Here is a 12,500-nt window from a genome sequence, read left to right as displayed (position 1 = left end):
ATACAGCTGCAATAGCACTATTTTCTGTAGAATTTCTTTTCTATGTTGCGCACCAATGTACGGTCGTCCGGATGTAAACCTCTTAGTAGGGTAAAGAGGTCAATATCATATTTTCCTGTAGACGTCTTTTGGCCTCAACTGGTCATCTTCAGGTGTTAACTGACCGAATGGTTGACGGAGAAGGACTTATTTGGCATGCTGCTGATATATATCAGTGTTGGGGCGGAGAGCTGAAACGTCCGCCCACCAATCAGTGCACGGGAAGCGCTCGCTGTCTTCTGGTTGGTAGCGATGTTTCAGGCTGCTGCTGGATATTGATAGCGGGTTTTTGATTGTAAATAAGCACCGCTTTTTTCATTGTGCGAGCCCATGCTCATACAAGTAATGTCTTCTTATGGCGCCGTCCTGCAGAGGTGCTGAAATCCTCTTTGACAGTGTTGTAGTGGTGACGCCGATGTACCGAGAATTTAGGTGTCTGCAGTCACCACTGGAACATGTGTGTTGGTACACGACGTTCACCTCTTGCATTTTACTTATCTTAGTGAGGCAGCTGTTTTTTACGACTAAGCTGGATGGCTTTCTTGTCTTGTAATAAATGACGAGGTTGATTTTTAAAGCCGAGTCGGTGGGTTTGACCTTCTTATAAATTATATATTTTGAGGGCTTTTTCGTCATCCTTATAGGCTGAAGACATAGTACAACCAGCTACACCAAACATAAAACTTTTCTACAGTAGTACTATGTCTTCAGCCTACAAGGATGACGAAAAAGCCCTAAAATAGATGGCCAGTTAAGGCCGAAAGACATCTAGAGGAAAATATAACATGGATATCAGTACCCTACTACGAGATCTACATCCAGACGAATTCACATTGGAATACTGGTATTGCAGCTGTAGACTTTATCAACGCATGCATTATCAATGGCCTACTTCCAATACATACATACATACACACACACACACATATATATAAATATATATATATATATATATGTATACACACACACACACATATATGTATATATATATATGTATATATATATATTGTTATAGCCAACCGTGAATCAAACCATTTTCAAATCGCCCGCCTACTGCTTACGGCTTTGAATATGACTCGTGGGCAGCATACGTTGTATCAACGTATGAGTTCGAACCTTGCCATGAAACAATTGGCCCGCCTTCCTCGGTTATAAAAAAAGCATCCCCGGCTGTCCACCGTCTCTCTCACACACACCCATAGGCCTCGTGCATTTCTCGCTGTCAATTGGTGCCTTGCTGTTCTGTTCGCAAGTATAGTATTAATCATTCTTGGACTTATATATCTTTATTTTGTGTGCTTTTTCTATGTATTGAACTTATGCTATTTCTCTTGTATGTATTTATTGATGTTATTCCTCAGAATACTGTGAGTGTATGTTCGTAAATGTTAATCAGTAAAACTTTTTTTTTTCTTTATGTGTAAATATAGTTAATTGAGTTTCGTGCAGTCGTCTATCTTACCTCAACCATAATCTTTATAATTCTTACTTACATTCAGTCTCAAATAGAGCTTTTCCTTGGAAAGTATTTTTATCTACCTAAATTACCTGTACGTTCCACGTTATCGTTGTGGGCTTGCTTCCCAACTGGAACTCGACTTACCCCTAGATTCGACTAAAGTTCCTCTCATTACGTTAACTCAGGCCAAACCAAGCAAGCAACCCATGATAATATATATATATATATATATATATATATATATATATATATATATATATATATATGTATATATGTATATATATATGTATGTATATATGTTCATATATATATATGTATGTATATATATATGAATATGTATATACATATATGTATGTGTGTACATATATATATATGTACGTATTATACACACACTTATATACATATATATATATATATATATATATATGTATATTGTCACCGCTGTATAACTGGTTGTCAATCTTATGTTGTCAATGTAATGTGTCTTGTGACAGCCTCTAAATACGAAAGGTCTAATTTTCTTTTTTCCTTTCCATATTTGTAATTGCATCATTTCCAATTCTATAATTTAGTAAAAGACTTTATATACTTTTGCCCAGTACATTTTTTTTTCATCAACTCTACCTTTCCATTTCTGGTTTTATTTATTTATATCATCTCTATGTGCCTGTAACAATTTACAATAAAATTTTCACTCTTTTAATAGCCTTAGCATCACTTACACTTACACTCCCTTGCTAGTCCCCTTAGTCTCTCCAGTCAAGCTCCCATGCAGCGACCCTCCCCATTTCAAATAACTCAACGGGTTTGGTCGACTTGTCTCAACCGTGTATTCTGTCGGTTTTCTCTTCCATAGCGGTCTATCTCTTGTGGAGAAAAAATTGTAACTGGGATCAGCATCAAGGAAACGTATCACATATCCTTAATGCCGGAGTTGACGTGTACGAATTATGCTGTTGACAGGCCTAGACTGAGTCTCACAGTACAGTGTATAATTTGATACATAATCATTCATGCGATATTCCATGATTATCCGAAAGCACTTGGTAATCCTCTGCCTTTATTTTTAGGAAATGTGCCCCGTGGGGCTACAAGGAGAAGGATGCCTGGTCCCAATCCCCGTCCCTTTCTTCTCGCCTCTTACGATCCAAGTGGGAACACTCGGTGGCAGCATTCTTTTCCCCCACCACAGGGGATTCCCCACCACAGAAAAAGAATACTCAGAGAAGTGGTACAGGACCGCAACAAGGGGTTGGGGGACAGCATAACGGAGGGACAGTCGTAGTATAAAAGCGTCATCATTTCTCTATGAACAGAGTTTTTCTCTATCATAGACAAAATGATGTGTGGCTCTGATCCGTAGGGGCGCCCCATATAGACCCTAAAGTATCGACTACATACTACTTTGCCGCAATAGCAAGCAGCCAATACCCAAGACGGCAGAAGGGATTTCTCCCCGTCTTCTCCTTTATATGGGGGGACGGAGAGAGGGGGTCGCCGATTTAATGAAGCGGCCTTGCTGTGGATATGCTATGTCTTGCGACACTGCTTCTTACCCAGGGCAGTGGACAAGGTGCAGGGATGACCCGTCATCCAGGAGGTGCTAAGATGAGAGGGAGGGTGGAGGGGTGTGGAGTGTTTTCGGGGATGAAAAGGGTGGGAATGATTTTATGCCTTTTCCTTTTTGGCTACCTCCCTAGTAAGGGGGAAAAGCCTTGGTATATGTATGTATGTACTTGGTAATCCAGACGCATCTTCAAGTCAGCATCCAATGTCCATGTCTTGGGCTCAAATAGGACAAGAAGCACAAATGATTTGAGGTTTAGATCTTACTTTACCTGTATGATGATGAACAACACCATATATTCTAGTTGAGTATGCTTATAATACCACAGGAAATGTCAACCTTTGGAATTACTTTTTGACATTATCCATCTTGTTATACTACTAAGACATATAAAACTACAAGGCCTTGGTGTCCTTGCGACATCCATGGACAGACTGAACTTTGTCATCTACTAAACTCCAAATTCCTTGACCTAGGTCTTGGTTAAGGAGACCTACATGCTAAGCGGCTTAGCCTCCCTGTGGGGTGCTTCAAGGGCTACAACCAGGGCCTCAGATGACTCCAAAAGAAGGAAAGCATAATTAATAAACACAAAATGTCAGTGACCTTAGTGTTGTCAACAGATGGTCCGCAACGATACTTATTGACAACTTTCTCCAATGCCAAGTGTTAATATGTGTTGGGGTGAGGACACTTCCTTGTCTTAGTTCTGGATTAAGAGGGAAGAAGGTGGACTCGTCTCCTCTATACCTTAAAGCTCGCTCTGTTCCAATAGTATAAGCTAAACATCATGTCAGTAATTCTCATGGGAATTCCACAGATCTTCGAAAGATCTCCAAACACCCCACTATGCAAAGATTCAAGCGCTTTCTTGCGATGAACATGAGATGCAAGGAACCCTTGTTGAAACTTAAATTGGCGCTCCACAAGATTACAGAATGGAAAGATATGTTTCAATTTTTCTTAAACTAATGATGTATTGAAACACAGATAATTTTGTAAAATTTTAATAATGCATCATTTACAAACACAAAAAATATGCAGACAACAAATCCTTTACAGGCATCACAATAATAATAATAAAAAAAAGAATACCGCAGAACATTTTCCTTTTTAGTGTAAACACTATCATTTCCAAATGTAACCAGAACTCTAAAAAAAAAAAAAAAAAAAAAAAAAAAATTAAAGGGAGTACACCAATGACGTTTGGAAGTATTTTTGATAATGGTTCCTGTTCCAATTCTTCATGCAGGACTTTAGGTCCCCATCGACGCAGAGGGCCTGATTTCCATTTCCACCTTGCGGAGAGAGTAGCGCTGTCCTCTAAAATCATGCCATGACACACCATCTGAATCCGACTCGATGGGTCCCTTCAGGTACTTGCCGTTGAGGTTTGACCAGTGGCAGCTCTTGTACCACCACGCTCCCTTATAGCTAAAGGAAGGGAATGGTTATCAAAATGCATATACTCAGGATGGAGCAATGATTTAATGTCGGTATCATGCTACAACAATAACAATGATATGAATATGGAATAATATAACAATGTAGTATTCCACGAACATAACCTCAAAAAAGTATATTCATTCAAGTTACATAAACATGTAAGAATACGCACATAAATAAAGGTACAAAATATGAATAAGTAAATATCGCGGAAGCAGTTCATGAAGGCGATACAATTTTACGCTACATAATAAGAGCTTGCTTGGAAGAGATTTCCGTGGGTGTGATTTGGTATAGGAAAGGACTGAAATTTATATTTATGTGTGTGCATATATGTATGTGTTTGGAGGTATCTTACATGATAGCACAGTTTTTTAGGTATTCGTCGTTATCATTATCGTGGGTCGAAAACCTGATACCACACTGATATGAGAAACTGTCCCCAGCATCTCCAGTGTATCTGTTGCAAGAGAGGGGAGAGAGGAGGAAGAGAAAGGTTATATGAAAAAAGACAACATTTATTGCATTGCTCGAAGGCCTTAGTCTCAGCAATAATAAGCTTTCCTTTTATCATCACGGTGCATTACCTTCCACAGTTCATGACGTATCCGGATTCCGTGTTCTTGACGTGGAAGAAACCGTACTTGGCCCAACGAGTGGCGTTGTCGAAGTCGGCCAGGTCGATGCGGAGCTCCTGGAGGCTGTGCGACGTCAGGTGGTGAATGTTTTCGAGACCGAGCCAATGCTCACCCTCTAGATCCCTGAAGCCCTTCTCATACTCTATCCAGGTACGATAAAAATCCTCATAAGGAGGAAGATCGTCGCGTCTTTGAACCACGGTCCATCCTCCACCGTCTGTCTCCTGGTCACAAAAGACTTGGAGGACTCAGTAAGGAAAGCAGGGGAAATGTTAGATCCTATTAACACCACGGCCGGAGTCCCCTGCCTCTTCAGGTCGAGGCAATGTCGAGGAAGGGAAGATTCCGTCTTTGGGGTCAGGGATTTAGATGGGAACTGGGTGAGGTTTTGTAGTGTGTGGAGCAGCGCTTACAAGGGCAGTGACTCTGCTGTGTTCTGTAGTTCTTGGACCGAGGTTGATAGCTGCTGGATGTCCAGCGTCATGTTGTGAATAGCCAGTGCAAACAAGGACGACTGCTGCAGTGCCTGCGGGTTGCTGTCCTCATAGCACTGTGCCAGGACGCGACTGATGCATGAAGGTCCGAAACCCGCCAACTCCAGAAGCGAAGAGACAGAGTCCGTCGATAGCTTGTGCCCGCCACAAGGAACAACGGTGATCGAAATATAGAACAAGACCACTAACAGCTGGAGCTCGACTGTCTTTGCGTGCATCTTGTTTTCGTGTATAAGGAGAATCTGTAAAATGGCGCTGCCTTTGCAGATATCATGTAGGTGCTCTGTTGTCCCACGGCCCTATGAACTCCCTGTCAACGGACGCTTCAATGTATTGTGTGTTTGACCAGGATTCCACCTTTCACCATGTCACGAGTTTGGAACACCGTATCATTTGTTGGAGCGAGTAACTTAACCGATCTTTTTTCACATCTATACCTCCTATATTTTGTTATAAAACAAATACCTAAAATAGCCAACATTTCAATTGAAAAAAGTATTGCAATTTCTGTCGTTTATTACTCTCGGTCCTCTTAACAGGCATGACTAAGGCGAGATAGCCACAAGGTCGAATTCATTATTTCTTTTTCATTGCTCACTCATATCACCACAGTGTTTTCCTGACTCATTAATGAGAATTTAGTGCCAATAACTTTGTTCAAATATATTTTTCCGTGAATCTGCTCTTTTATGTAATTCGGTATGCCTGTGCTTCTCTAAAAATGTATACTTTGTAACAATGTACAAAATATAAGCTATGGTCTTTGGTGTTCCTTCTCTTTAATTTCGTCGGTTAAAGTTACTTTTAATAATTCATATATCTTTTTCGCCAACCTTAATCAAAATTCGTATATGCAAAGAGATAGAAGCATTTTTTCTCGAGAAGGGAAAATAAGATGAAATGACTTGAAATGACAGAATGTCATATATAAGTGAATTCATAAAGTGAGTAAAAAGTTGTGTTTTAGAACAAACAAGGGAGCGAGTGGTAAAAAAGACTGCGGATGTGCATCTACCCACTAAGCAGGAGAGGAGTGGAATTCTAAACATCTTATTAGGCACGGCCATTTATCCATCTACCCACTATCTAGATATATATACATTATAATACATATACAGTATAATTGTATATATATATATATATACATATATTTATGTATATTTATATATATATATATATATATATATTGAAATAAACTCTCCAAATGTCTAAACAAAAGACACACACACACACACACACACACACACACACACACACACACACACACACACACACACACACACACACACACACACACACACACACACATATATATATATATATATATATATATATATATATATATATATATATATATATATACATATGTGTGTGTGTGTGTGTGTGTGTGTGTGTGTGTGTGTGTGTGTGTGTGTGTGTGTGTGTGTGTGTGTGTGTGTGTGTGTGTGTGTGTGTGTGTGTGTGTGTGTGTGTGTGTGTGTGTGTGTGTGTGTGTGCGAATGTACTTATTTACACATATATACATATATTTGTGTATACACACACACACACACACATATATATTTGTATATATATATTTGTATATATATGTACGTGTTTATATATATATATATATATATATATATATATATACAGTATATATATATATATATATATATATATATATACATATATAGGGGGAGGAATGCCACTAAGTGTAAAAGGTGTCAAAAAGCGGGATGGGGACAGGCCTCGTCATTCTGCTTCTTGTAGCCCCATAGGCGACCTTCCTAAAAATCAAAGGCATATGAGGGTCTGGGAGGAGTTTTACAACCAGAACCCTTAGGTTTGGGTTTTTAATGTGCGTGAATGTGGTACAGATGAAAGTAAAAGGGAAGAGTTGGGCAATATTTGTGTGGAAAGAAAGATGAATGTGTTTGTACTGTGTGAAACTAAGTTGAAAGGGAGGGGTGAGTTTGAGTTTGGAAGGGTATCAAGAGTGAAGAGAGGGCGAGGGAAAGAAAGGGTGGCTATATTACTGGGTGAAGAGACAAGTAAGCGTGTGGTTGAGTGGAAGGAGAATTTTTCAAGGTTAATGTGGATGAAGGTGAAACTGGGAAGAGAGATATGGGTCTATATGAGTGAATATCGGCCTGGGAGTGAGAAGAATATAGAGGAAAGGAAGGCTTTTTGGATAGATTGAAATAAGTGCATGGAGGATTTAGTAATAAATGTCAATGTAGTGATATTGGAATATCTCAATGTTACGGCAGAATACGAATCAATAGACAGAATGGTTGAGAAGTGTGGAGTGCCAGGTGGTGATTTGTCTAGGGAGTTGATGATAGCAAACATAGTGTTAAGGAAGAAAGTCAAGCGTAAGTGCAGATGGGAGAGGGTGGTGGATTAGAGGGATGGTTGATATGGCTTTAATGGAGTATATATTAGTAACCAGGAGAATAGTAGGAAGAATTTTGGGTGTACATGTCCTTAGGAGAGAGAGTGGGGGAATATCAGATAATTTTTTGGTGGAAGGTAAGTTGAGAGTGGAAGATAAATGGAGAAAGAGGAAAAGGACAGTGGGTAGGGAGGTGCTTAAAATAAACTGATTGAGTGAGAATGAGGAAATTGGAGGAGAAATAAGAATATATGAGGTGAAAGCAATTATCAAAATGATGAGAGCAGCTAAGGCACCTGGGTTAGGTATGTGTCATGTGGAGTTTCTAAAACAGGGAGGTACAGTGATGATGGACTGGTCGGTGAGGTTGTTTAATGTTTGTTTAAATGAGGGTAGAGTGTCAAAGGACTGGAGGAGTGCCTGTATATTTCCACTTTACAAGGGAAAACGGGACAAATTGGTTATTTGATCTCCATGGTTACTTGCCTATATCTTCCTACATCCGAGCAAGGATTAACTATACTTGACACAACTGTCCCAACGAAGATGTAGATACTTCTCTGAAATCACAGAAAGAATCTGAACAGTAAACTATTGACATTCATCACAAGGAAAGTAAAACCAACTCGGCAGCAGGAATCACATCAAGAGTTTATTTCTCAGTGATTAATTGATTATTTTCAAGTTATCTGTCGGACACTTCTCTCGATCTTTTCACAGAGAACACATCACGGAACAATACAGACATTTTTTGATCATGTGACCTATTCCGTTTCTTCATGCGGGACATCATGGCTTCAGCGACGCACAGGGCCTAATTTTCATTTCCACGCTGCGCAGGGAGTAGTGATGTCCCCTCCAAGAAAACCACGCCACTCCGTCTGCGTAAGACTCAGTCGGCCCCTTCAGGTACTTGCCGTTCAGGTTTGAAGCATGGCATTCGTTATACCACCATGCGCCCTTAAAACTAAAAGGAGTAGGTGCTAATCAAAATATAGATTTTTTCCTCAGGATAGAGTCAGGTTTACATGTACATGTTGTCACGTGAACATCAGTGACTTTGTATGGCTATAAAAAAAAAGCAAGAATCTTAGAAAACAACCACAACAAATAAGATGTGAATAAATGCATAGGCATATGATTGTATGTGTATATGTGTGTATGTGTATGTGTGTGTGTGTGTGTGTGTGTGTGTGTGTGTGTGTGTGTGTGTGTGTGTGTGTGTGTGTGTGTGTGTGTGTGTGTGTGTGTGTGTGTGTGTGTGTGTGTGTGTGTGTGTGTGTGTGTGCTTGTGCGTGTGAGTGTGTGTGTGTGTGTGTGTGTGTGTGTGTGTGTGTGTGTGTGTGTGTGTGTGTGTGTGTGTGTGTGTGTGTGTGTGTGTGTGTGTGTGTGTGTGTGTGTGTGCATGTGTCAGCGTGTGTGTGTGTGTGTGTGTGTGTGTGTGTGTGTGTGTGTGTGTGTGTGTCAACGTGTGTGTGTGTGTGTGTGTGTGTGTGTGTGTGTGTGTGTGTGTGTGTGTGTGTGTGTGTGTGTGTGTGTGTGTGTGTGCTTGTGCGTGTGTGTGTACGTGCTGTATGTGTTTGTTAAAGGTGTCATACCTGCTGGCACAATTCCCTTCAGACAAGTCATTGTCGTTATCATGAGTCGTAAACTTATTTCCAGAATGACTTGATAAACTGTCTCCAGCATCACCAGTGTATCTGTAATAAGAAAAATTGAAAGAGGATGGAAACAGAGGTTATATACAAAGAAAAAGAATAATGAGTCCATTGCACCAAGGCTTTATTCTTACTAATACTAAACTTTTCATCATAAGTCTGTTACCTTCCGCAGTTCATGACGTATTTAGAGTCCGGGTCCCGGACGTGGAAGAAACCGTACTTGGCCCAACGTGTGGCGTTCTCAAAGTCGGACAGGTCGATGCGGAGCTCCTGGAGGCTGTGCGATGTCAGGTGGTGAATGTTTTCGAGGCCGAGCCAGTGCTCACCCTCCAAGTCCCCGAATCCTTTCTCGTACTCAATCCAGGTACGATAAAAGTCCTGGTGAGGAGGAAGGTCGTCGCGTCTTTGAATCACGGTCCATCCTCCATCATCTGTCTCCTGGTCACAAAAGACTTGCTGGACCCAGTTGGGACAGCAGGGGAAAGGATATATCCTTCTGACACCACGACCGGAGTCCCCTGCCTCTTTTAGGTCGAGGCAGTGACGAGGACGGGATGACTCCGTCTTGGGCGTTACGGCTTGGGGTGGGGACATGGTGAGGTTTTGGAGGGCGTGAAGCAATACTTGCAAAGGCAGTGCTTCTGCTGTGCTTTGCAGTTCCTGGACCGAGATGGAGAGCTGCTGGATGTCCAGCGTCATGTTGCGAATGGCTAATGCAAACAAGGGCGACTCCTGCAGTGCCTGCGGGTTGCTGTCCTCGTGGCACTGTGCCAGGGCGCGACTGACGCACGAGGGAGCAAACCCCGCCAACTCCAGAAAGGAAGAGACGGAGGCCGTCGATAGCTTCTGACCGCCACAATGAACTACGGCAGTTGAAATACAGACCAACACCGCTAACAGCTGAAGCTCGCCTGTCTTTGCGTGCATCTTCTCTTCGTGTGTACAGAGCAGCTGTCAGATGGCGCTGCCTCTGCTGATGTCGATACTTGTGTTCTGTGGTCGCACGGCCCTATGAACTCGCAGTCAACGGATGCTCCAATATATTGTGTGCTTGACCAGGATTCCACCTTCCGCCATGTCACGAGTTCTGAACCCGTCTTCTTTTGAGGAATTTGTTGGACCGAATAAAGTAATTGAAAAAAATGTCACATATATATCTCCTATATTTCCTCATAAAATAAATACCTAGAAACGCGACCATTTCAATGAAGAAACTGTTACAAATGCTGTCGCTGGCAACTCGGTCTTCTTAACAGATATAGCTATGGCGAAACAGCTGCAAGGTCAAATTCATAAGCTTCATATCATTGTCCACTTACATCACTACATTTTTTTTTCCAACAGACTCCTGTTGGATATTTTATGCCTCTAACTATCTTAACTCCTGTTTCACCGTGGATCTGCATGTTTATGCATATCGATATGATTACATATCCCTAACTGTATATATCTTATTTCAGTATATAGTGCAAAATCTATAGAATTAGATTCCCTTCTCTTTCCTACCACAGCTTAAATTTACATTGAATTAATCTTATATGTTTTTCCAATGTTCATTAAGATATGTATATGCAAGCTGAATATATATATATATATATATATATACACATATATATATACATATATATATATATACATATATACATATATGTATATATTATATACACATGTATATATATAATATATATACATATATATGTTTATGTATATAGATATAGATTTATATATATGTATATACATATATATATACATGTATGTGTATGAATAAATATTAATCTAGGTAAATATATATATATATATATATGCATATATATATATATATATATATATATATACATATATATATACATATATATATATACATATAATGGTAGTCCATCGATGACAACGATGATAGCATTTTCTCAGGTTTTCTGGCGGGGAGGTTCGTCAACGCCTGTTATGGGTTTGGAGGTGGCTTATTAAGCCAATTCTCGAATGGCAGACGCGGGGGTAGTGGGGGCAGGGGAAATGTTCATTGCTTGGAGGCTGTGATGACGTGGCTTTGCGCCTCGCTCTTGCCTTCCTGGGGCTCTCCCTGCGTTGGTCCTCAAAAAGGGTCTGGGCCTGCAGGGTGATGGAACGCCACTGATGTCTGTCCAATGCTTCGGTTTCAAGCTTATTTGGTGGAATGTTAGTATGGGTGAGGTGTGTCTTTACGCAGTCTTTAAAGCACTTGCGTCCTCTTTCTGTGTTTTTCTTGCCTTAGCTAAGTTCTCCATACCAGTTGTCTGGAGAGGCGGTGATCATCCACTCGAATGACATGTCCCACCCATCGGAGCTGACTTTTGAGGATCATAGCCTTGATGCTGGTCATCTCTGCATGGTCAAGCACTTCCAGGTTTGTGACTCGGTTTTGCCATTTGATATTTAGAATGGATCTTAAGCTGCGCATGTGAAAGCGCTCTAGCTGTTTCAGGTGTTGTCTATACAGGGTCCATGACTCACAGCCATAAAGAAGGCTGGTAAGGACCACAGCCCTGTACACTTTCAATTTGGTAGAAAGTCTGACGTTTCGCTGGTTCATGACTCGTGTTCTGAGTCGGCCAAGTGCTTGGCTGACTTTGTAAATTCTGGCGCTGATTTCTTTGTCCAGGCTGCCGTCATTGCTAAGGATGCTGCCGAGATATTTGAACTCCTTCGCATTTTTCTGTTGAGTTCACTCGATGGAAATGGACGGAGGCTGGGAGGTAGAGGTGGATGCTGGTTGGAAAAGCGCCTCTGTCTTTCCAAGGTAAAAGAGGCGGGCAGCCTCAGCAAACTTATCGACGATTAGCTGT

The 12,500-nt window shown here is 40.9% G+C and overlaps 2 protein-coding genes across 2 annotated transcripts in view; both read right to left on the bottom strand.

Annotated features, from left to right (window-relative positions):
• Positions 1-4,321: 4,321 nt before the first annotated feature.
• Positions 4,322-12,500, bottom strand: part of LOC143038277 (microfibril-associated glycoprotein 4-like) — a 75,283-nt gene continuing 67,104 nt past the window's right edge. Inside the window, exons 3-4 of the mRNA XM_076207298.1 lie at positions 4,870-4,971; positions 4,322-4,499 (exon numbers count right to left, since the gene is read on the bottom strand). Coding sequence (XP_076063413.1) covers positions 4,322-4,499; positions 4,870-4,971 — 280 coding nt within the window. The remainder of the gene's footprint in view (positions 4,500-4,869; positions 4,972-12,500) is intronic.
• LOC143038469 (microfibril-associated glycoprotein 4-like) lies at positions 8,653-10,710 on the bottom strand. The gene is made up of 3 exons (XM_076207701.1): positions 9,845-10,710; positions 9,619-9,720; positions 8,653-8,987 (listed from the first exon to the last, which is right to left on the bottom strand). Exons 1-3 carry the CDS (start codon positions 10,606-10,608, stop codon positions 8,810-8,812), a joined length of 1,044 nt encoding a protein of 347 aa, XP_076063816.1. The 5' UTR covers positions 10,609-10,710; the 3' UTR covers positions 8,653-8,809.

This window comes from Oratosquilla oratoria, chromosome 24 (genome assembly GCF_046742065.1).
Source record: "Oratosquilla oratoria isolate Oo_2021 chromosome 24, ASM4674206v1, whole genome shotgun sequence".
Lineage (NCBI taxonomy): Eukaryota > Metazoa > Arthropoda > Malacostraca > Stomatopoda > Squillidae > Oratosquilla > Oratosquilla oratoria.
The sequence above is the reverse complement of the archived record's forward strand: the minus strand, read 5'-3'. Positions and strand labels throughout refer to the sequence as shown.